This window comes from Saccostrea echinata, unplaced genomic scaffold (genome assembly GCF_033153115.1).
Source record: "Saccostrea echinata isolate AGI-Se365-2 ecotype Australia unplaced genomic scaffold, CSIRO_AGI_Sech_v1 ptg000056l, whole genome shotgun sequence".
Classification (NCBI taxonomy): domain Eukaryota; kingdom Metazoa; phylum Mollusca; class Bivalvia; order Ostreida; family Ostreidae; genus Saccostrea; species Saccostrea echinata.
The window spans coordinates 9,008,744-9,031,292 of NW_026889805.1; the positions used below are offsets into that span (position 1 = coordinate 9,008,744).

At 34.8% G+C, this 22,549-nt stretch overlaps 1 protein-coding gene across 1 annotated transcript in view; it reads right to left on the minus strand.

Annotated features, from left to right (window-relative positions):
* LOC133173118 (low-density lipoprotein receptor-related protein 1-like) overlaps positions 1 to 22,549 on the minus strand; it is a 135,071-nt gene that overhangs the window by 9,117 nt on the left and 103,405 nt on the right. Inside the window, 18 exon segments of the mRNA XM_061308049.1 lie at positions 2,332 to 2,469; positions 2,568 to 2,624; positions 4,993 to 5,120; positions 6,292 to 6,396; positions 6,582 to 6,692; positions 8,405 to 8,585; positions 9,339 to 9,530; positions 9,644 to 9,864; positions 10,693 to 10,871; positions 12,929 to 13,087; positions 13,564 to 13,658; positions 15,065 to 15,214; positions 15,916 to 16,041; positions 16,726 to 16,854; positions 17,588 to 17,701; positions 20,368 to 20,481; positions 20,567 to 20,686; positions 21,420 to 21,545. Coding sequence (XP_061164033.1) covers positions 2,332 to 2,469; positions 2,568 to 2,624; positions 4,993 to 5,120; positions 6,292 to 6,396; positions 6,582 to 6,692; positions 8,405 to 8,585; positions 9,339 to 9,530; positions 9,644 to 9,864; positions 10,693 to 10,871; positions 12,929 to 13,087; positions 13,564 to 13,658; positions 15,065 to 15,214; positions 15,916 to 16,041; positions 16,726 to 16,854; positions 17,588 to 17,701; positions 20,368 to 20,481; positions 20,567 to 20,686; positions 21,420 to 21,545 — 2,445 coding nt within the window.

Sequence of the window (22,549 nt, forward strand, 5' to 3'; positions counted from 1 at the left end):
TCCCTATTGTGGCCCCGCCCTACCCCCGGGGGTCATGATTTTAACAATTTAGAATCTACACTACCCAAGGATGCTTCCATATAAGTTTCAGCTTTTCTGGTCCAGTGGTTCTTGAGAAGAAGACTTTTCAAGATTTTTCCTATATATTTCAATGTAAAACTTGGATTCCCTATTGTGGCCCCGCCCTACCCCCGGGTGTCATGATTTTAATAATTTAGAATCTACACTACCCAAGGATGCTTCCACATAAGTTTCAGCTTTTCTGGCCCAGTGGTTCTTGAGAAGAAGATTTTTCAAGATTTTTCCTATATATTTCAAGGTAAAACTTGGATTCCCTATTGTGGCACCGCACTACCCCCGGGTGTCATGATTTTAACAATTTAGAATCTACACTACCCAAGGATGCTTCCACATAAGTTTCAGCTTTTCTGGCCCAGTGGTTCTTGAGAAGAAGATTTTTCAAGATTTTTCCTATATATTTCAAGGTAAAACTTGGATTCCCTATTGTGGCCCCGCCCTACCCCCGGGGGTCATGATTTTAACAATTTAGAATCTACACTACCCAAGGATGCTTCCACATAAGTTTCAGCGTTTCTGGTCCAGTGGTTCTTGAGAAGAAGATTTTTCAAGATTTTTCCTATATATTTCAATGTAAAACTTGAATTCCCTATTGTGGCCCCGCCCTACCCCCGGGGGTCATGATTTTAACAATTTAGAATCTACACTACCCAAGGATGCTTCCACATAAGTTTCAGCTTTTCTGGTCCAGTGGTTCTTGAGAAGAAGATTTTTCAAGATTTTTCCTATATATTTCAATGTAAAACTTGGATTCCCTATTGTGGCCCCGCCCTACCCCCGGGTGTCATGATTTTAACAATTTAGAATCTACACTACCCAAGGATGCTTCCACATAAGTTTCAGCTTTTCTGGTCCAGTGGTTCTTGAGAAGAAGATTTTTCAAGATTTTTCCTATATATTTCAAGGTAAAACTTGGATTCCCTATTGTGGCACCGCCCTACCCCCGGGTGTCATGATTTTAACAATTTAGAATCTACACTACCCAAGGATGCTTCCACATAAGTTTCAGCTTTTCTGGCCCAGTGGTTCTTGAGAAGAAGATTTTTCAAGATTTTTCCTATATATTTCAAGGTAAAACTTGGATTCCCTATTGTGGCCCCGCCCTACCCCCAGGGGTCATGATTTTAACAATTTCGAATCTACACTATCCAAGGATGCTTCCACATAAGTTTCAGCTTTTCTGGTCCAGTGGTTCTTGAGAAGAAGATTTTTCAAGATTTTTCCTATATATTTCAATGTAAAACTTGGATTCCCTATTGTGGCCCCGCCCTACCCCCGGGGGTCATGATTTTAACAATTTAGAATCTACACTACCCAAGTATGCTTCCACATAAGTTTCAGCTTTTCTGGTCCAGTGGTTCTTGAGGAGAAGATTTTTCCTATATATTTCAAGGTAAAACTTGGATTCCCTATTGTGGCCCCGCCCTACCCCCGGGTGTCATGATTTTAACAATTTAGAATCTACACTACCCAAGGATGCTTCCACATAAGTTTCAGCTTTTCTGGCCCAGTGGTTCTTGAGAAGAAGATTTTTCAAGATTTTTCCTATATATTTCAAGGTAAAACTTGGATTCCCTATTGTGGCCCCGCCCTACCCCCGGGGGTCATGATTTTAACAATTTAGAATCTACACTACCCAAGGATGCTCCCACATAAGTTTCAGCTTTTCTGGTCCAGTGGTTCTTGAGAAGAAGATTTTTCAAGATTTCAGCTTTCAGCTCAGGTGAGCTAAAAATCACTGTATCCTTAAGAACAAGTACATGCATGTATTGATTTTAATGATGGATTAAAAGAAGACAGAAAAACTTTTCTTGATTTGCAAGGCTTGCAAAGAAAATCTCTTCCTCAACTTTTAGGACAGTGAAGCAAAATGTTTTACTGAAATTGTGACAAATTATTTTGGGCAACTTTAAAGTGTAAAGGAAAACAATTGAAACAATGGTTAATTTTTGCTAAATTACATTCATTCCATATTTTATCACGCTATGATTGGAAGTGAACTTTAGGGTCCAATGAACAAGGTTTGATTTTATTTATTACGATGAAGTGTAATATATTATAAAATTAAAATTATACTGTTATTCTTCTTTACAATTCTCTTACTTAAATACTCTCAGGCATTATCTTCATCATAAACTAAGTCTGCATATTTTACACCCAGGCATCATGTTTGACTAAAATGTAACCCCCAGCATAAACAACAGTTTTTCCACAATGTGTATTCTTTACTTATTTTAGTCTTAATTATCTTACCGATTACACATGTTCCTTCACTACCACACTTCCAGTTATCACAAACACTCCTCTCACAAGTCTGTCCATTATAACCAAGCAGACAGTCACACAAGGGTGATGATCCTTGTAAATTATTGTCACTTAATTTACATTTTCCTGGAAATACAGAAATACACCATGTAGATATGAGACTTTTGGGGATATACTATAGCAGAAAAATAAACAGCAGTAGATAGAAGGTTGAACATTTTTACCTCCATTCTTGCAGTAGTTTGCACATGGTGATGAAGGCTTGTGTTCACAATGAGCTCCTACAACAAGGAATAATAGCATTCAGATGTGTTCACAGTGATCTCTTACTAGAACTAATATCATTATTTTTAATATACAGATTATTTTAAGCTTTATATGCCCTCCCAATAATTTTGCTGATATATAGATTACTATAGTAAACATAGATATTATATGCTTGTGCCCCCTCAATAAAAATGTCTGATGACCTTTTTTTTTTTTTTTGCTTGTCAAGGTATTTTTGGTAGTTGACTGACTTTTTTTTTTTTTTTGCTTGTCAGGAAACTTTTGGTAGTGCCCCCTCAACTGTCAACTGAAAAATGTTTGGCTGTGCCCCCCCAAACTGAAATTGCTTCCTACAGGCCTGAATAACTACAGCTGAACTTTGATATCTCAAACACTGATATCTCGAATACCATGGATATGTTGAAGGGTGATTGGGAAGTCCTAACCACATATTTCTTAAGTATTTTACCCTCGATATCACGAACCCTTGGATATCTGCAAGTTTTTTCTTGTCCCGTCGAGTTCGAGATACCAAGGTTTGACTGTAATTGTAACCCAGTTCTTGAGAATTAGATTTTCTTACATACCAATGTCAAACTTTGAACTGTAGTCCAACCAGGTCATGGGACAAAATTTCAGAAAACTCAAATCTTCACCACATAGGAAAGAAGCTTTTTAAAGATTTTTCCCATATAATCTAATGTAAAAACGGATCCCTTTGTATGCTCTAGCTATTCCAGCAATAGAGGGTTGTGATTGAAATAAATTTGAATTGGGGTTCAAAAAGGAAAATTTTAAACTTCTAATTAAATTTCATCTTTTTATGGTTCAGTGGTTTTTCAGATTTCTTAATTGACCCCATCCTACTTTAGCTATTTCTTAATTATCTCTCTTTGAAATGAGGTGTGGTCATAATTTGAGGAAACTTGAATTCCCATCTCCCTAAAATTCTTTATTGTTTGGTTGAAATTGGTCCTGTGCTTCTGAGGAAGAAGTTGAACAAGAGGCCCATGGGCCTCAACGCTCACCTGAGTAACTTTGGCCTTGCTGTTTTTCACCTGATTTCTCTCCTCCCTCCTTTGTAGTACTTATTGTGGCCCTGCCCTTCCCCCAGGGGTCATGTTTTGAACAATTAGAATTAACTCCACCCCAGGATGCCTCCACATAAGTTTCAGCTTTTCTGGCCCAGTGGTTCTTGAGAAGAAGATTTTTAAAGATTTTTACTACATATTTCAATGTAAAACTTGAATTCCCTATTGTGGCCCCGCCCTACCCCCAGGGGGTCATGATTTGAACAATTAGAATTTACACTACCCAAGGATGCTTCCATGTAAACTTCAGCCTTTCTGGCCCAGAGGTTCTTGAGAAGAAGATTTTTAAAGATTTTTACTACATATTTCAATGTAAAACTTGGATTCCCTATTGTGGCCCAACCCTACCCCCATGGGAGTCATGATTTGAACAATTTAGAATCTACACTACCCCAGGATGCTTCCACATAAGTTTCAGCTTTTCTGGCCCACTGGTTCTTGAGAAGGTTTTTAAAGATTTTTACTACATATTTCAATGTAAAACTTGAATTCCCTACTGTGGCCCCGCCCTCTCCCCAGGGGTCATATTTGAACAATTTAGAATCTACACTACCCAAGTACGCTTCCATGTAAGTTTTAGCTTTTCTGGCCCAGTGGTTCTTGAGAAGAAGATTTTTTTAAATGACCCCACTCAATTTTTGTATTTTCTTGACTATCTCCCCTTTTAAGGGAACTTGGCCCTTCATTTTAACAATTTAAACTCCCCTTCATCCAAGGATGTTTGTACCAAGTTTGGTTAAAATTGGCCCAGTGGTTCTTGAGAAGAAGTTGAAAATGTGAAAAGTTTACAGACGGATGGACGGACAATGGGTGATCAGAAAAGCTCACTTGAGCTTTCAGCTCAGGTGAGCTAAAAAGTGAAAAGTTTACAGTTCACATAGACCAGACAGATAAAAGAACACCAACTTAGTGACTGCATGACTTAAGTCAGACACTCTTTGGTCAGGAAAGATCACTTGAGTCCTTGACTCAGGTGAGTTTATATGCTGTAAGTTCATAATTATAACCCTTTTACATCTTAGCATAGACATTTAGTCAAGTCATTTTACATAGTTATAATAATATAAAGGTAAAGGTTTATACATATGTTGCTTAATGATCTTTTGAATTGGAACACTGAGCCCTATACTTTTTTTTATTGTCCTACTTCACACTTTCCATCATTGATAAATCACCAATTTGCCCACTTCTGTCAACAGAGAGTGGATCAAGATTAGAAAGCTTTTCTAGCATATAAAACCAAGGAAAGATTTGCCATTCTCATGTATTTAAGAGAGGAGATTATTCTTACCAGTGAAGCCATTTGTACAATTACACTTCTTATAATGGAAGCGGTCTAATACACACTTTCCACCATTCTGACATTGGTTGTCACATACTTCTGTTAGACATTGTTCCCCTGTGTAGTTTTCTGGACAACTGAAAGGCATTATGTGTGATATAAATATAAAAAAAGTTTATCAAATGAGCAAATAGCAAATCCATACAATATTCTGAGCTCCCCACAGCATACAAAAATAATGAAAATTGTTAAGTATAACATAATTGAAATATGTTTGGAACGAACAAACTTATCTCTGTTTAATTTCATATCCCTGTACATTTTTGAAAAAAAATCTGTCTTAATTTTAAGGTTTCAAAAAAAAATACTTAATGGATGTAAAATGTTGTTTTTTTTTCTTCTTCAGATAATTGTGGGATTAAACTCAAATATAAACTATGTCTTTAATGACCCTTAAACATAAAATATTCTATGAACAATTTTATGAGACCAAACAAATACTGTGTGTTATTTTCCACCATACATTATTTCTTTATCTCTCATCTTATTTCATTCAAACTTGAATTCATTTACAATCTGACAGCCCTCTGACTACAGTAACAATCTGAGAGCACCTCTGACTACAGTAACAATCTGAGAGCACCTCAGACTACAGTAACAATCTGAGAGCACCTCTGACTACAGTACCTCTGACTACAGTAACAATCAGAGAGCACCTCTGACTACAGTAACAATCAGAGAGCACCTCTGACAACAGTAACAATCAGAGAGTACCTCTGACTACAGTAACAATCAGAGAGCACCTCTGACTACAGTAACAATCAGAGAGTACCTCTGACTACAGTAACAATCAGAGAGCACCTCTGACTACAGTAACAATCTGAGATGAGCACATCTGACCACAGTAACAATCTGAGATGAGCACATCTGACTACAGTAACAATCTGAGATGAGCACATCTGACTACAGTAACAATCTGAGATGAGCACATCTGACCACAGTAACAATCTGAGACGAGCACATCTGACTACAGTAACAATCTGAAATGAGCACATCTGACTACAGTAACAATCTGAGATGAGCACATCTGACTACAGTAATAATCTGAGAGTAACACTAAATAACAATCTGTTAATTACTCTAATTTCAGTAAAAATCTGAGAGTCACTTCTATTACAATATCAATCTGAGAGAACCTCTGATAACAATAATAATCTTAGTCATTTTAATTACAATAACAACTTGGGAGCCCTTCAGACAACAGTAACAATCTTAAAACCCTCAAGACTACTTCATTTTGAAATATACCTGCAAGCAGTATTTCCTTTGCTATCTGTTGTACAATTTCCTCCATTTTTACAATATTCTGAACACAGATTTTCACACCTTTTCCCAATGTAGCCATCCTGACATCTGTGTTAAAAGAGAAGGATAATATTAATGGATAGTGTCATTTAACTCAGTCAAAAGTTTTAATTTATAACATGAATTGAACAATAAATAAACTAGAAAAAAGAAATTGCACAGTGAGCATTAGTTCCAGTGATGAGCTAAAGCTAAATGATGACAGTACTAAGTGATTGAAGTTAGTGTCTTACCGACAGCCAATGTTTTTATTCTGGTCAACAAAACACTCTTTGTTTAATTCACAGGGGTGGTCTTTACACAAGTCATGTTCACATAGTGCACCAGTGAATCTCAGAGGACAGCTACAGTGAAATGTACAAATGACAAAGAGAAAGCAGTGCATAAACGCAAGCAAGAAAACTAAAAATATGTCCGTAGGACATGAATGCCCCATCCAGGGTTCATTAGTACTGCAACTTGAAAATTTGTATAAGTGTGTGAAATTTGATGAAAATATCTTGAATAGTTTCTTTAAAACTGAGTTTTACACATAATAAATAGTTAAGTAAAAGGTCATTTATAAGATCAAGGTAAAAAAATCAGACACAGTTGATTGTCACTAAATTATATACCAGTGCATAAGCTTACCTAAAAAATAAAAATATCTTGAATTGTTTCTTTGAAACTAAGATAAACACAGATTAAGTGAGGTCAAGGTCAAAAAAGATTGATGAAGTTGAATAGCTCTTATAAATATGTATCAGCATATAGGGTTTGACAAAAATATTTTGAACAGTTTCTTTGAATCTGACCTAAAAGCAAATTTTTGAAAAGTGAAGTCAAGGTCAAAGGAAAGGTTAAGGTCAAAAATGTTTTTGCAGTTGAAAACTCTCATCAATATTTTGAATAGTTTCTTTGAACGTTAATGAAGTTGAATAGCTCTCATTAATATGTATCAGCATATGAAGATTGATATACATATCTTGAATAGTTTCTTTGAAACGCATAATGTGAGAGAACAGAAGGATGGAAGAACAGAAGACGGACATGACAAACACTATATGATATGGCCATATTCATGGCCAGGCATAAACATGATTGTGATTCATTATCAAAAATAAAGCAGACATTCATTGCTAGTGACAGAAGTGTGAGACATTAGTTGAGGAAAATTGGAATGTTGTCAAAAAATTACTGGAGCATTTAAAAATTTTTTTAAACTTAACAATTTTCAGTTTTATAAATATACCCCCCCCCCCCAATAGCTAGCATGGTAGTGTGCAACAGAAACCACATAAAAATATCAGGGAAAAGTTGTTTTTTTCTTAGGCATTTATTTACAGATATAACTGACCCAATATTTGTTGGAACTAGCAAGGAAGCTTGCCAACAAGCTTTTAGCCAAAGCAATATGCAATACTGTATACAGGGTTATTTTTGCCCCATGTTATTTTTGCCCTTTCACACTGGTAAACAATTTTGCCCCATTTTAATCCACCCAGTTTTGTTTAAGAAATTATGTTCTTTTAATTCGCCCCATTTTAAATCTGCCCACAAGTGAGTAGGGTGAAAGGGGCGAAAAATTCCCTGTATATACAGGATACAAGTTTCTAGTTTTCACAACATTTAAGCTTTTAAGCTTATTTATGAACATGTTACACATCATGAAAGCCTGCCACCACATTAAAAAAATGGCAAGTACAAGAAATTTAATGATACCAGGAAACAATGACTGCCAATCAAGATTAATTTCCTCAAATTTTCAGTCCAGGTAGCATACTACTTGTCTGTTCTTCATAACTTAGTCTACCTCTTTATTTAATTAACTAGTCATAAATTTCATGCTATCATTTTAGAGTTATCAAGTCATCATCTTATTTGAGTCATCAAAATGTCCTAAAAAATTTATTTCCAGAATATCAACAGAAATTTGTTTTTGTATTTTCATTTTGACATGAACCCTGATCTTAACATGGTTAAATGTTTCCTAGAATCAAGTCTCGAGATAAACGATGGTCATCCTGTTTATCTTCCCCCTGATCTTTTGATGATTTTTACGGTTCGGTATACTTACACACACTGTTTAGTGGTGGGATTGCGATTTCCATTGACACAGTCCTTATAGAAGACACACTCGCCCTGATCCTCATTGTAATGCGAATCATCATTACACACACACTTAAACTTTGCGCCAATGGACAGGGGCATGTTGATACACCAGCCACGCTTGCAAGGGGAGGATGCACAGTTATTTTCTAAAAATATCATTTGCATTCTATGATAAACAGTGGTTATTAGGCTTTTTTTACCTATATTGTACAATCTGTATACAATATTATCAAAAGGTTAACAGAAACACATTAAATGAAAACAGAATCACACCTAGAGATACAGTTATTCAAATACATGAAATACACTGAAAATGTCAATGCTGAATTTTTCACTGTCTATAAACCATGATGCATGGAACTTTATTATATGTATGTACTTACATCTACTAAACAGGGTTGCAAATAAACACTTGCCATCTTGCAAATGTAATTCGTCTGTGGGCAACCAACTTTCGAGGATGTTATCAGCCACATGGCAAGTAAGAATTTTATCAGAATGATTAAAGAACCTGACTATGGTTTGTTTCTACTATTAAATGCACTTTAACTGTTCACTGTTTTTCACTGTTTCCACTTACAAAATGTTTTCTAATTAAAACCTGAGTCATGTCTACATTTACACTACTTGAGGTCTCAAACTGAAAACATGGAATTTCATACAAGTGGTGTCCTAATCCGCAGGAAAAGTAAAAAACTGTGGACAGCAAAAGTTCTCTAAAACTATGACATGAAAAAGATTGAGAAATTTTTTTCACTGTGTGGACAGAAAATTGTGAGCCCCAAAATATAAATAAGGGCTAGTAAAACATCTTAAGTTGGCCCCTAAGGTTTTAAATGTTATTTGCAACCCAGGCTACAATTTCATTGTAACAGACTTATCCTAAAGAATTTACTCACGGATTTGTTTTTGCTTGCTAGGATGTGTAACCACAATATCACCAACATATTTCAGGTTTTTAAACATGACTCTATCTTTGACAAAGGAGTTGTTAAACTTGTGGATCAGTGTCACATTATGGCTTTTGTAAAACGTAACGTACAGGAAATCTTCAAACACATCTAGCATATAAGGTGGGTCTTTGGCTGTCTCTATCAAAGAAGTGGTACACTCATTTATATTTCTGATTTACATGTAAAGTCATATACACATATTTAATGACTGAAGCATTTTTACTGATATCTAAAAAATTCTGGCTACGCACTGTTAAACTGTCGGACTACATGTCTGTCTTTTCCTTCCATATCAGCAGTTTCTATGGTCTGCTTTTTGGAATCCACCCAGTAAATTCGACTGTTAGGGTAATCTACAGTGATTCCATTTGGCCAGATCATGTTATCTTTAACAAGCACCTTGCGACCACTTCCATCTAGGTTAGCACTCTCAATCTTTGGTGGGTATCCACGATCAGTCCAGTAAATTTTCCTGTAGACAAAAATGATAATGGTTCTAGCTTATCAAATATGTGGTTCTTAGTTGGTCAAATCAAATATTACTCCATTTCAAATAAAAATTCGACCCATTCTCTGGTTCTTTCATGTGGTAAATATTCAAGACCTGCTCAAAGACTGATCAATTGCTACATAGGTGCATCATGAAATGTAAACTTCAGCAAAAATATTGAACAAGAGGCCCAAGGTTCTTGATGGTCTCCTGAGTATGTGAATTAAACCCTGTAAAGGATCCACAGAAGTATATAATAAAACAAAATTAAGATGTAAGAAGACATGTTACCCTAAAACAAGAAATCAACAACATAGTTAGTCTAGTATTTAGCAACAACTCAAAATAGATCTAGTTACTTGCCTGTACTTGTCAGTGCTAATACACTCCTGACCCATTTTTACTATCACAGACAAAACAACACAGAAGTGCATGAGCACAAAAAAGTATACACAAAGTACACATGGCCTCTCCTGGTCTTTGAATAATGTTTAATGTACAAATATAAGATATTCTTGCCTCATTTTCAATTATCTATCAATTACTATTTTATGACAGATGAACGACTAATGGCGACAGACAAAATCAGATAGCAATAAGTCACCTCAGTGACTCAGGTGACCTAACAACTGTGGATACCTTTACATAGTTAAATCTCAACTGAAAGAAATCACACAAAACCTGCACTACAATAGTATTATGATTGAAAAACACCAAGTGTTGTTCTGAATCATCAAAGTTAGTTTACCTACAACACAAAGTGATATAATACAAAGTAAATCATATCAAATGGTGAGTTGTTTCCCTTACCCAAGTTCAGGATTGACAGCTATTGAATGGGGTTGGTGTAGATTGGTAACAACTGTTCTCTTCTTTCCTCCACTGTATGTTGCCATCTGTATTTTATGTATCTGAGCATCTGTCCAGTATATATTCTTCCCCACCCAGTCTACAGCCAGACCATGAGGTTCAGCCAGCTCAGAAATCACCTGTGAAAAAAAAGTACATTTAAAATATCTATTTACTTAGCATAGAGAACACTGGAAAATTAAGAAAAAGACTGAATAAAGTAATAATTTGTTATTAAAAATTAATAATAAAAGAATAATAAATCTACAATTCAAAAACTCAGTTTATTTCTATAAATATCATAAGCATGATAGCTTCAACAAAAACCAATAAACTGGTAGATGTATTGCATGGGGAATAAAAACTGTGGTGGTAATTTTCACTTCATTTGTGCCCTGAATGAAGTTCAGTTTCTATCTATATACATCATAAGCATGGTAGCTTAGAGAACTAAAATAAGAGGCCCTTGGACCACAATACTCACCTGAGTCACTAAGGTCATGCTGTTCTTCATCAGAATATTTTCCCCCTATATACACCAAAGTAAAACTTTGATCACCTATTGTGGCCCCACCCTACCCCTTGGGTCATCATTTGAACAAAATTGAATCTTCACTGTTGGAGGATGCTTCCAAATAAATATGACCAATCACGGCTTTGCTGTTATTGAGAAGAAGATTTTTAAAGATTTTTTTCCTATATATTCCCATGTAAAACTTCAATCACCCACTAAGGCCTCATCCTACCCCAATGGGCTATGATTTGAAAAAAAAACTTGATTCTTCACTATCTGATGATGCTTTCTTATAAATATGACTAAACATGGCTTTGGTGTTCTTGAGAAAATTTAAAAAAAAAAAAATTCCAATATATTACTATGCAAAACTTTGATCTATTTTTGCCTCACACTACCCCAAGCTTGAATCTTTGCTACCAAAGGATGCTTCAATATGACTAATTATAGCTCTGATGTTCTTGAGTAGAAAATTTTCAAAGACTTTTTCCCATATATTCCTAGAAGAAACTCTGATTGCCCACTGTGGCCCAACCTTAGGGGGGTCAAGATTTGAAGATATTTGAATTTACACAACTTGAAGATACTTCCATATAAATATGACTAATCATAGCTTTGCTGTTCTCAAGAAGATTTTTCCTATATAATCTTGAGCATAACTTTCATCCCCTGTTGTGACCCCTCCTAGCTCAGGGGGGTCCTGATTTGAACAAGCTTGACTCTACACTAGGTAATCAAGCTTTCAAATGTTTGATCTTTTCTGGTCTATTGGTTCTAGAGAAGAAGATTTCAAAAGATGATGTTAAATTTTTGCTTAAGAAAATTATCAAGAGGGTGTTGCCTTTCATTTGAACAAATCTGAATCCCTTTCACCAAAGGATGCTTTGTGCCAAATTTGGTTGGAATTGGTCCAGTGATTCTTGAAAAGAAGTCGAAAATGTGAAAAGTTTATGGTGACAATGATGACGACAATGATGCTATTGACAACATACAACAGACTTTGACTCAGATGAGCCAATAAACCAAAAGCAACGGACTGGCAGATGTAATTACAGGGTAGTAACGACAGGTGTTAATTTTCACTACATTTGTGCCCTAAATAAAGTCATAAAATAATATTTATGTTAAAAATTTATAAATATACCTTGACGACAAACATCATTAATTATGTGGCAAAGACAAAATGTCAGTAAGTGCTCCTTGACGGTACATGGTGCAGAATTGATTCACTGCAATATATGCTTTTGAATGTCCCTTTCCCTTCTTGAATATTTACTCTCTATTCTACAAGCACATCATGTACCCCCCTGACATATTTAAAACCTTTCTTACAACTTTATTACAATTAAACATGTATAAATGTGAACTACATGCATCTGAAATGCAAAATGAAATTTGGTGTAGTGTTTAATATTTCAAAAATGAAGACATGCCTCTGACCCCAAATGCAATACCAGCCAAGCACTTTATCGGATCACCAAATGGTGGTGGTACTTTTAATAACAGAAATCATGTACGTAAAAATTCTGAACCAACCTCTTTTTCACATCCACCCATGGTACAAATACCTACCAACAAAACCAAAGCAGGACAGATGGATGGAAGGACAGAGTAACAGACATGGGTAGCCATATATCCCCCTTCCTCCCATTTACACATTTTGAAAGACATTTTTCAAATTACCTTAGTTGGAATTTGTCTTTTTCTTCTGGATGATTTATTTATTTCATAACGATACAGAGTTGAGCGGTTTTTTGAACTGGTCTGTAGAGTAAATAGGATGAGCTCTCCATTTGTGTCTGTGGCATCTATATCCATAGACAGAATCTTCTCCTGAGAATGCTGTGAGCAAGAATTTCAAACAATTTATCATTCCTTAATGCCAAGATTTTGAAACAAATATTACAAGCATTGAAATGAAATGAAGATTATTTCTGTATTTCATATTTTTCAAAATCATTAATGTACAATGTATTTTTAGCTCTAGTCTTGCCATGTGTACATGTCTGTGTACATGTAGGACTTGTCACTTTGTCATAAGTAAAACTTTTCAGGTAAGATTCACCTATACTTACTACAATATGAGTGAAATTTTTTGGAATTATTTCCTTTCATGAGAGGCAATTTTTAAGATTTTAATATTGCCATGAAAAATGTCTTATCTCAAATGCTGTATGAACTATTCGCGATCTTCAATTTTAGTGACCTCAACATTCTTGCTAAATATACCAAAATTGAATACTTGCCAAATTAAGATTCACTGAGATTTCCGCAACTCTCCTTTGTTCGAGGATTATTTATGATAAAAGATCACTAACCTCATTCACACTGAGTGGCTTTTCATCTCCACCTTTCCCGACACCAGCTCTGATGATTTCAGTTTCATGTGCTAAAAGAATGTCCGGCTTTGGTCCTGCAATTTAAGTTCACATATGAAAAATGATCTACTTGATATTTACACAAGACTAAAATATAGATATTTCATCTCAATAAAACCTGACTAAGTGAAGCATTTCAAAATCATACGAAAGAAAAGTTTTGGAATCTAGAGGAAACAAGAGGCCCAAGGGCCTTAATGGTCACCTGAGTGTGATATATCACTGTAAAGGATCCAGAGAAGTATAAAATAAAACAAAACTGATAGATGAAGATATGTTGCCTATAAGTTAGAGAAATAGTATGATCAGGGATCAACAAAATAGTTTGTCTAGTATTCATCATCTTCGCTAGCCAAGGGTTTCTGATACGCTACTATCCTCATAAGCCCTTGGCACACAGTGTTAAAAAAAGTTGGGATTTTTTTCTCAAGTTGTGATTGGAGTTGATTGACATCATGCGACCAATCAGCAATTGTTTTTTGTAAATGACGATATTTGAGTTCGGGATATATCTTGACTCTTTAATATCGGGAATGAAAAACGCAAGTAAACAACGATCCGTAAGATAACATGCCATTCTAAGTATAGCTATATGGTGTCATCCAATATCTTAAGCTACGTGCAAAATATGTGATTAAGAATCTATACTGAAGATGTAGATTTGCATTTTAACATGTTTAAATAACAAATTAACATAACTCAATACCTTCTTGTTAATTATTCTTAAAAAACATTAATTTTTTTAATACACTTTTTATTTCTGTCGATGACGCAATCTGTGTGCACCTGGCAAGAATCGTGATCATGTGATGAAAACATCCTGTCTTTTGTCAGCACCGTATGCCAAAGGTTTATGAGGAGAGCAGCGTCTCAGAAACCCTTGGCTAGCGAAGATGAGTATTCAGTAACAAATCATAAAGTAGACTATATACTTGCCTGTACTTGCCAGTTCTAATACACTCCTAATTGTAACTATCATCATGCAGACTAAACAAAACAACAGTGCCTGAGCTTTTACATTGTATAATATACTATAATAAGCACACTTGAGTCTTTAAAAGGACAAGTACTAGTTTCAATCATGTACATGAATTGAGGTAGCAGTGTAAAAGGCACTAAACTGTGATAAACCCTAAAACAAGTATGTTTACAATATTTGTAGATGTCCATTTACAACTGTTAACAATTTTTCAAAAGTTGAACGATTTGGGACAACTTATCTCAAGGAACATAAAGATTTTGTAGATCATCTTGACAGATATCTGGCAGGTAAAAATCAAGTTCTTTTACCATAGTTGTATATACATGCAGGTATTCATATTTTTACATAAGCACTTTATGAAGCTTAGTCAAGCATAAAATTCTACAGGTTCCATGCTGCTTACACAATTCCTGGTCGTTAGATAAGAGTTTTTTTTACAAGATCAGCTCTGTTTCTTACCTTTGGCATAACATGTACGAATATTTGTCCCCATCAGATAACCTGACATGAAGTTGACATCACACGAACACGCGGGTCTCTGCACATCGTATTGTTTGACAACTTTACACTGTTGTGGGCATATTCCCCAGGACTTACACTGGTCAATTTCTGGAACAAAGGTAAACACTGTTTTCAGTTTTAATTAAGATTAACATGTAGTTCGAAATATTATATAATAATACTTGGGCTCGGTGAATATTGTACTCCTCAGGTGGCTTAATCATTGTATTGACCTCAAAAACAGCACTAATTGTTTTATTAAATGATTCAATGATCAAATGATACAAACCCATTAAGCAGTTCATGCCATCTTACTTGTTTACATTGCTGAAGTCATAGCAAATGCAATGAGAGAAGCAGTGTTAAATAAATATTACCAGTCATACTAATTTGAATTTTTTTTTCTACTTAAGTTGCTATGAAAAACAAAAACTTCAATAAGATTGATTTTGAAAAAGGGGGGGGGGGGTATTATCAGGGAAAACTGACAGCTGAAAAAAAAAACCCATAAAAAAAAGAATTCTCTTAACTTCAAAATTAATTTTGTTTTGGGGTTAGTGGTGAGGGATTTGGGTCACCTGCAGGTGAATATAATGTTGTATTTTTTCTACATTGTGGGATCTCAGCCAACCAGAGAGATAAGAATTATTAAATCATATACTAATGAAATTTACTTTTGTTTAAATAAAATGTTATTTAAACTGCAAAAAAAAAAAATGTATGCACCTTTTACATTCACTATTACTTAAAGTATGTTAATACTTATAATGCAGGTGGTCAGTCAGAAAACTGCCGAGTTGTATACTTACCAACACATGAGAAGCCATCATCTTGTAGAGCAAAGCCCTGTTTACATGTGCACTTGTATTTGTCCAGAGAGGGATAATAAGAACACAAATGCTGGCAAGGGTTTGTAGAGCAATGTCTTTCAGATTCTGGAAACAAAGAATAGGTTTTTACTTCAACAGAAGTAAGTTGTGAGATTATATATGATTACACAGGTGAAACATATGAACTGATCCTTAGAGTCAAAAGCATAGTGCACCTTAATACATCGTAATCATTATAAGGCCACAGAAAATTATTAATAGTTTCTCAGGCCAAAAATTACAAAATTCAATGCGACAGGCAGCTTCTTTTTTCTTTTTTGGAAGCAGGTGTTATACCTTTTTCCAAGTCAGTCGTTCAACAAAATATTAACTGATTCTTACTTTTTTGTTCTCATACATTAATTATTATATGTTTTCAACTTTAAATAATGTTATTCCAAACAAAGTTAATTCATAAAATACCATATTAACAAGAAATATATTGTTTATCTAATAAAAAATGTCTATATACTAGCAATTATGAATAGGGGAATACCTAGATTTTATTTTTCAACTCGGAAAAATAGAAAATTGAGTTACTTCGCTTTTCGATCAATATGTCAATAAAATTGATCAATGCGGCAGTGTTTGACCTGACGCTGCGGTGCCTGAGAAACTAATGATTATTTTTTTTGGCCTAAATTATAATAATTTTGACAGACATATAAACTATATTATTAGAGGAATTGTACTGTAGTAAATCTTTAACAATTTATCTAACTTGACCTACTGTATCTTTGATTTACTTACGACACAAAGTAGGGCTTTCATCATCTTTAACAAAGCAGTCATTTTTTCTATCACAAACTTTTGACATGGGTATACACTCCGATGTGTTCCTGCACATAAACTCATCTAGAGAACATCGCTCATGTTTACCTACAACACATAAACTCATCTAGAGAACATCGCTCATGTTTACCTACAACACATAAACTCATCTAGAGAACATCTCTCATGTTTACCTACAACACATAAACTCATCTAGAGAACATCTCTCATGTTTATCTACAACACATAGCCTCATCTAGAGAACATCGTTCATGTTTACCTACAACACATAAACTCATCTAGAGAACATTGTTCATGTTTACCTACAACACATAAACTCATCTAGAGAATAGCCTGGTTCCCCATCCCTGCTATGCTTCGTATACTCCACAATACTAGGGCCTACAATGGCCAAAGACTACAATGACTCCAAAGACTACAATGGATTCAGGGCATATCTGCCCTGAATCTGAGCCCATTGTAAAGTCATATTTAGCTGTGCTTCTGGTGTAGAAGGTCATTGTGATGTCATATTTTTCTACGCCATCGATGCAATGTATCATTGGATAATATTTTTTTCTGTGGTTCATGGCAACGGCCACAATTTAGTGCATAATTGTTCTGACCAATCAATGGACAGCATTGATTGTAATCCACCTGGCTCTCCTGCTTTGGCAAGGATGAGCCAGGGAACCAGGCTAATCTAGAGAACATCTCTCATGTTTACCTACAACACACAATTACATTTCCATCCTTCTCTATTCAGGGTCTAAGTTACATGTATTTTATTCTTTTTTTTTGATAAAGAAATATCAGAGCCTGATATTCCAATTAAACTTACACCAGCGTTCATCTGAGCCATCTCCGCAGTTGTCAATGCCATCACAGCGCTGATTGGCAAATATACAGATGTGGGTGTGGCATTTGAATCGGTCTTCTCCGCATGAAAAATTCTCTGAAAATAAACATGCCATCAGAGAAAGCCAAGGAATTACATCTGAATGCTGGAAAAGTTTACCATCATAATATGTTTATTATCCCTTTCAACTGGGGATGTCAATCAGTATTTGAATACTATACTATCACTCGGTCACACCGATTGTTAACAACTGAATACCAACCTTTATTCTTGTGCAAGAAATAATTGCGAGTTTTGCAACCTTCTTAAACTGCAAATATTTCTTGTCGCAAATTACTACTTTAATTGTGTATTTATGTTGAACATTTCCTTGGTCGCAAATATTAATAGTCGCAGATAGATTTCCCAACGAAGAATTGCAAATAAATTGCAAAAATTTTCATGAATAATTGTTGGTTTAAAGTAAGTAATTTTTACTCAGAAACTCGTTAAAAAATGTGCTACTTATAGTAGTAATTTTTTTTTAAATGAAAAGCTTTTTTAGCTGTTGTTTCCAAGCTTAGATTCCCCCATGATTATATGTTTGTGTATCAAAATATCTTTTTAATAAGAATGAAAACATACTTGTGCATTCATGTAATTAATGAGTCTGATCTAAACATATTTAACATATAATGTCAATTAATATAAAAATTGAATTTGTTGTTTGTACAAAATTTCATATCTTCCCTAGGCAAGGGTTTTCGGTCCACTAAGCTCCCCATTTATGGGGAGCGGAAACCCTTGGCTAGTGAAGATGAAAATTTCATAACTGAACTTCATAGCAAGCTTTTTATGTTTTGATAAAAAGGTAAATTTCATTGTTTAATAGCATGGGTCATTGATTTAAGGAAAATTAGAAGCATTAAATGGCCTCAAGTGATAATTGATTACACATTAACGTATTAGCATCATGAGAAAAAGAAAAGCCAGCACAGAATTTGGTAAAGCTTATTTAGATAAAATATGCAGAATTTTTTTTTTCCAATCAGATAATCAGATACATTGTGCACTTATACAGATATTTATTACTTCAAAGTAAATTTAGTTTTGGACGTAAGAAGCAATTTCAGTAGAGGGAGTGGGGATGGGGGCACTATCTGAGAGAAATTCCTTGATAGTAAGAAAAAAAAAGATTGGTCTTCATATGTAATATTTAAAATGCACAATTTTAAATTAGCTTTGTTAACTATTGTACATGTATAATGTATATTGGCAAAATTAATGGAAAATCTCCAATGCATCAGTTCCTTCTGACATGGCTTAAATATTTTAAAAGCAATTTGAAAGCATATAAAGTGAAACTGCCATGAGAAAAATTATTTTAATAAGTACTCGACTATCCCTTGACTAAAGCCCCCTGATTATTCGTTTAAGTTATGCAAGTGACATTGACACATCCTTACTTTGAACCTAATCCTCTAAATTGAATTAAACATAGGTAATCAGAGATTACAGAGCTCACCTCAACGAATGTTGTCTTTAAGTAAGGCAAAGTCCCACACTAAACTAATAATCTAGGAGTGTGCATCCCTAGAAGCAACATTTATGCAATTTTGGTCTGATAGGGCTTGCAGTTACTTGGGAATAGACTTATCTGAAAACTTAAAACTAGTCACTCATTCAGAAAATGTAAGTCAAATCCAGCATCCGAAGCAAGTTTTGAGATTGCTCGTCCCTTGATGCATCATCCATGCAAGTTTGGTTCAGATAGGCCTTTTAGTTACTTGGAAATGAGATCTGCTCCAAAAACTTTAATCTGGTTACTCATCCGGAAAATATAGGTCAGATCCAGCATCTGAAGCAAGTTCAGTAGTGTGCATCCTTAGATGTATCATCCATGCAAGTTTGGTCAATATAGGGCTAATAGTTACTTGGAAATGAGACCTGCTCCAAAAACTTTAACCTGCTCCAAAAAACATTAATCTGGTCATTCTTTAGCTGAAATTGCAGCATCTGAAACCTTGACTGGTACAATGAAACACACTAGAAGCATCCTACATGCATCTCTGACTAATATAGGCCATAGAAGTACTTGAAAAGAAAACTGCTCCAAAAACCTTAACCTGGGATGCCGACACCGACGCCGAGGGTATTACATAAGCTCCCCCAACTTCGTTGAGGTGAGCTAAAAACTGCACAAACTTACGAGATTTGTAGACAGCTCTACTGTGGAAAAATATTGAAGCTAAATATCTAACAGATAGAAGATATTTTTTTGTATGTTAAAATGAATATATTCAGATTCATTTAAATCAAATCATATTTAATATAAAGCAGGGCCAACTATAAAAAATGATTTGTTTGATGTACTCCGACCGACCCGTCAAAATCACCCCTACCCAATCATTTTTTTTCAGCATTTCCCCCTTAGTTTTCATAGAAAGAGATTGCTTCATTTCAAAGCTAAATTACATGTATATAATTTCTCTAGGATGCTTTTTTAATAGAAATAAATATTAAAATCTGTCTAGCTATCCAGTGTGTGTAACAAAAACATCAATAAATTTCTGATTCTGTGATTTTTATGACAATTATCAATTTGTTCAATACTATAAAGTAAAAAAAAAAATACCCACCTTCCTACCCACTTTGAAAGCTTTGGGTCAGAGTACATCAAGCAAAATATTCTTAATGATGGCCCAGAATGGGATTGTTTTTAATTTTAAGATATGGAGTTAATGAACTAAGATGATAGCCCCTTACTAATTGACTGAACTTACTGCAGTGAAGTGATTCCTCGTCTGACCCATCGGAGCAATCATTCTCACCATCGCACTGCCAGGAGTACGGCACACAGGCACCAGTACCACATTTAAAGCCACCGTCACATTTTTCTATAAAAAAAATCCTCAATTAAGTCCACACAGCAATTTCCAAATGTATCTGTAGTTTTATTAAGTTGTGTCTATTCCAACTAACCTATGGAACAGTTAATTTCATCCTCTCCCCCAGGACAATCTATCTCTCCATCACAGTGCCAGGATTTTTGTATACACAGATTGTTACAGGAAAACTCAGTCTCTGGATTACAGGCATGAGCTGTAAACAGAAATATACAAACTATTAGGACCTTCCAGATATCTATTACCAATTCATTCTGTTAATTGTATACTGTAAACCTACTTAGTTTAACAGCTGTTACTTGTAAACTGATAACTTACTTAGTTTACAGCTGCATACTGATAATCCTCTCAGTCTTTACAGTTGTGTACTGATAACCTACATTGTTTACAGCAGTATAAAATTACCCCCATTTGTTTATAATTGTATACTGATAACCTTCTTTGTTTGCAGCTATATACATCTACTGATAGCCTACCCATGTTTCAGCTGCATACTGAAAACCTTCTTTGTTTAGAGTCGTATACTGATAACCTACACCTGTTACAGCTGTAAACTGATAACCTACTCCTGTTACAGCTGTAACTTTGTTCTGTGTACTGATAACCTTCTTTGTTCTGTATACTGATAACCTACTCATGTTACAGCTGTGAACTATTAACCTTCTTTGTTTACAGCTGTATACTGATAACCTTCTCCTCTTACAGTTGTATACTGATAACCTACTCATGTTACAGCTTTATACTAATAACCTTCTTTGTTCTGTACACTGATAACCTTCTTTGTTTACAGTTGTATACTGATAACCTTCTTTTTTTACAGTTGTATACTGATAACCTACTCATGTTACAGTTGTATACTGATAACCTTCTTTGTTTACAGTTGTATACTGATAACCTTCTTTGTTTACAGTTGTATACTGATAACCTACTCATGTTACAGTTGGCTTCATCACTGCTGTCTTCACAGTTGTACTCTCCATCACATCTGTATGACTTGTGTATACAGCGTCTATTGGCACAACGGAACTCTGCCTCAGAACAGTTTCGATAATCATCTGAAACACATAAAATCAACAATCCCCTAAATAGTTTTTTTTTCTATGAAAACCAATTAAGAAATAATATATCATTTTAAAAGTTTTATCGGGATGTAAATACGGGTTGGTCATGTGATCAAATCCCATAAAGCCCGAAGGGCTTTATGGTAGATTTGATCACATGCCAACCCGTATTTACATCCCGATAAAACTTTTAAAATGATACCTTATTACTTATATTTACATTTGTGACTGATTTATTACAAATAGTAAGGTACTAAAGATTAAACCCATAAATGATTTATTTTTTTCAAAACTCAACGGTATAAATTGAATGTGTTGAACATGTCGATCACTTATGACGTCACTATGAAATTACGTAGATCGTTTTTGACTAAACAATTAATATAATGGTCACAAGACGAACTTGTTTTAAACAGGTGTAAAAACGCCTTGTTCAAATACTGTTATATAAGAAAAAAAATTGCAAATGTAAATATTTGCTGTTATCAATCCATTAACTAGTTAACAGCTAGTTAGAACTGGTTTTATAAAGCCACTTGTTTGAAGATTTCTTAAGAAGTAGGCTCTTCCATTAATGAAACACACAGGCCAATAAAATATTTTACCTACTTTCACCTACTTTATATGAATAATTTATTGTTTAAGTTAGCTACTGTACCTAAAAATAAATGTAAATTTCACTTTTTGAATGTGTACACTTCAAGTAAAACCCATCCTCGTAAGCCAGGGGTCCCGAGTCAACACGTTGCCGTTGGACCCCTGGCATATTTCATTCAATATTCGTGGGCTTGCTTCTCTCATTGAGAAGCACCAATCAAATTAAAGCTTTCATAAATAGTTAGATAAGGATTCAGTTGACACCTCAAATGCACGTGTTACAAGTTGTTTATCATAGAATGGCTTAATGTGATTGGTTGAGAGATGAGAAAAACAATCAAGATTTGTAATTTTTCCGAAAGACGTCGCCACAGTCAGCCCACAAATATTGAATGAAATAT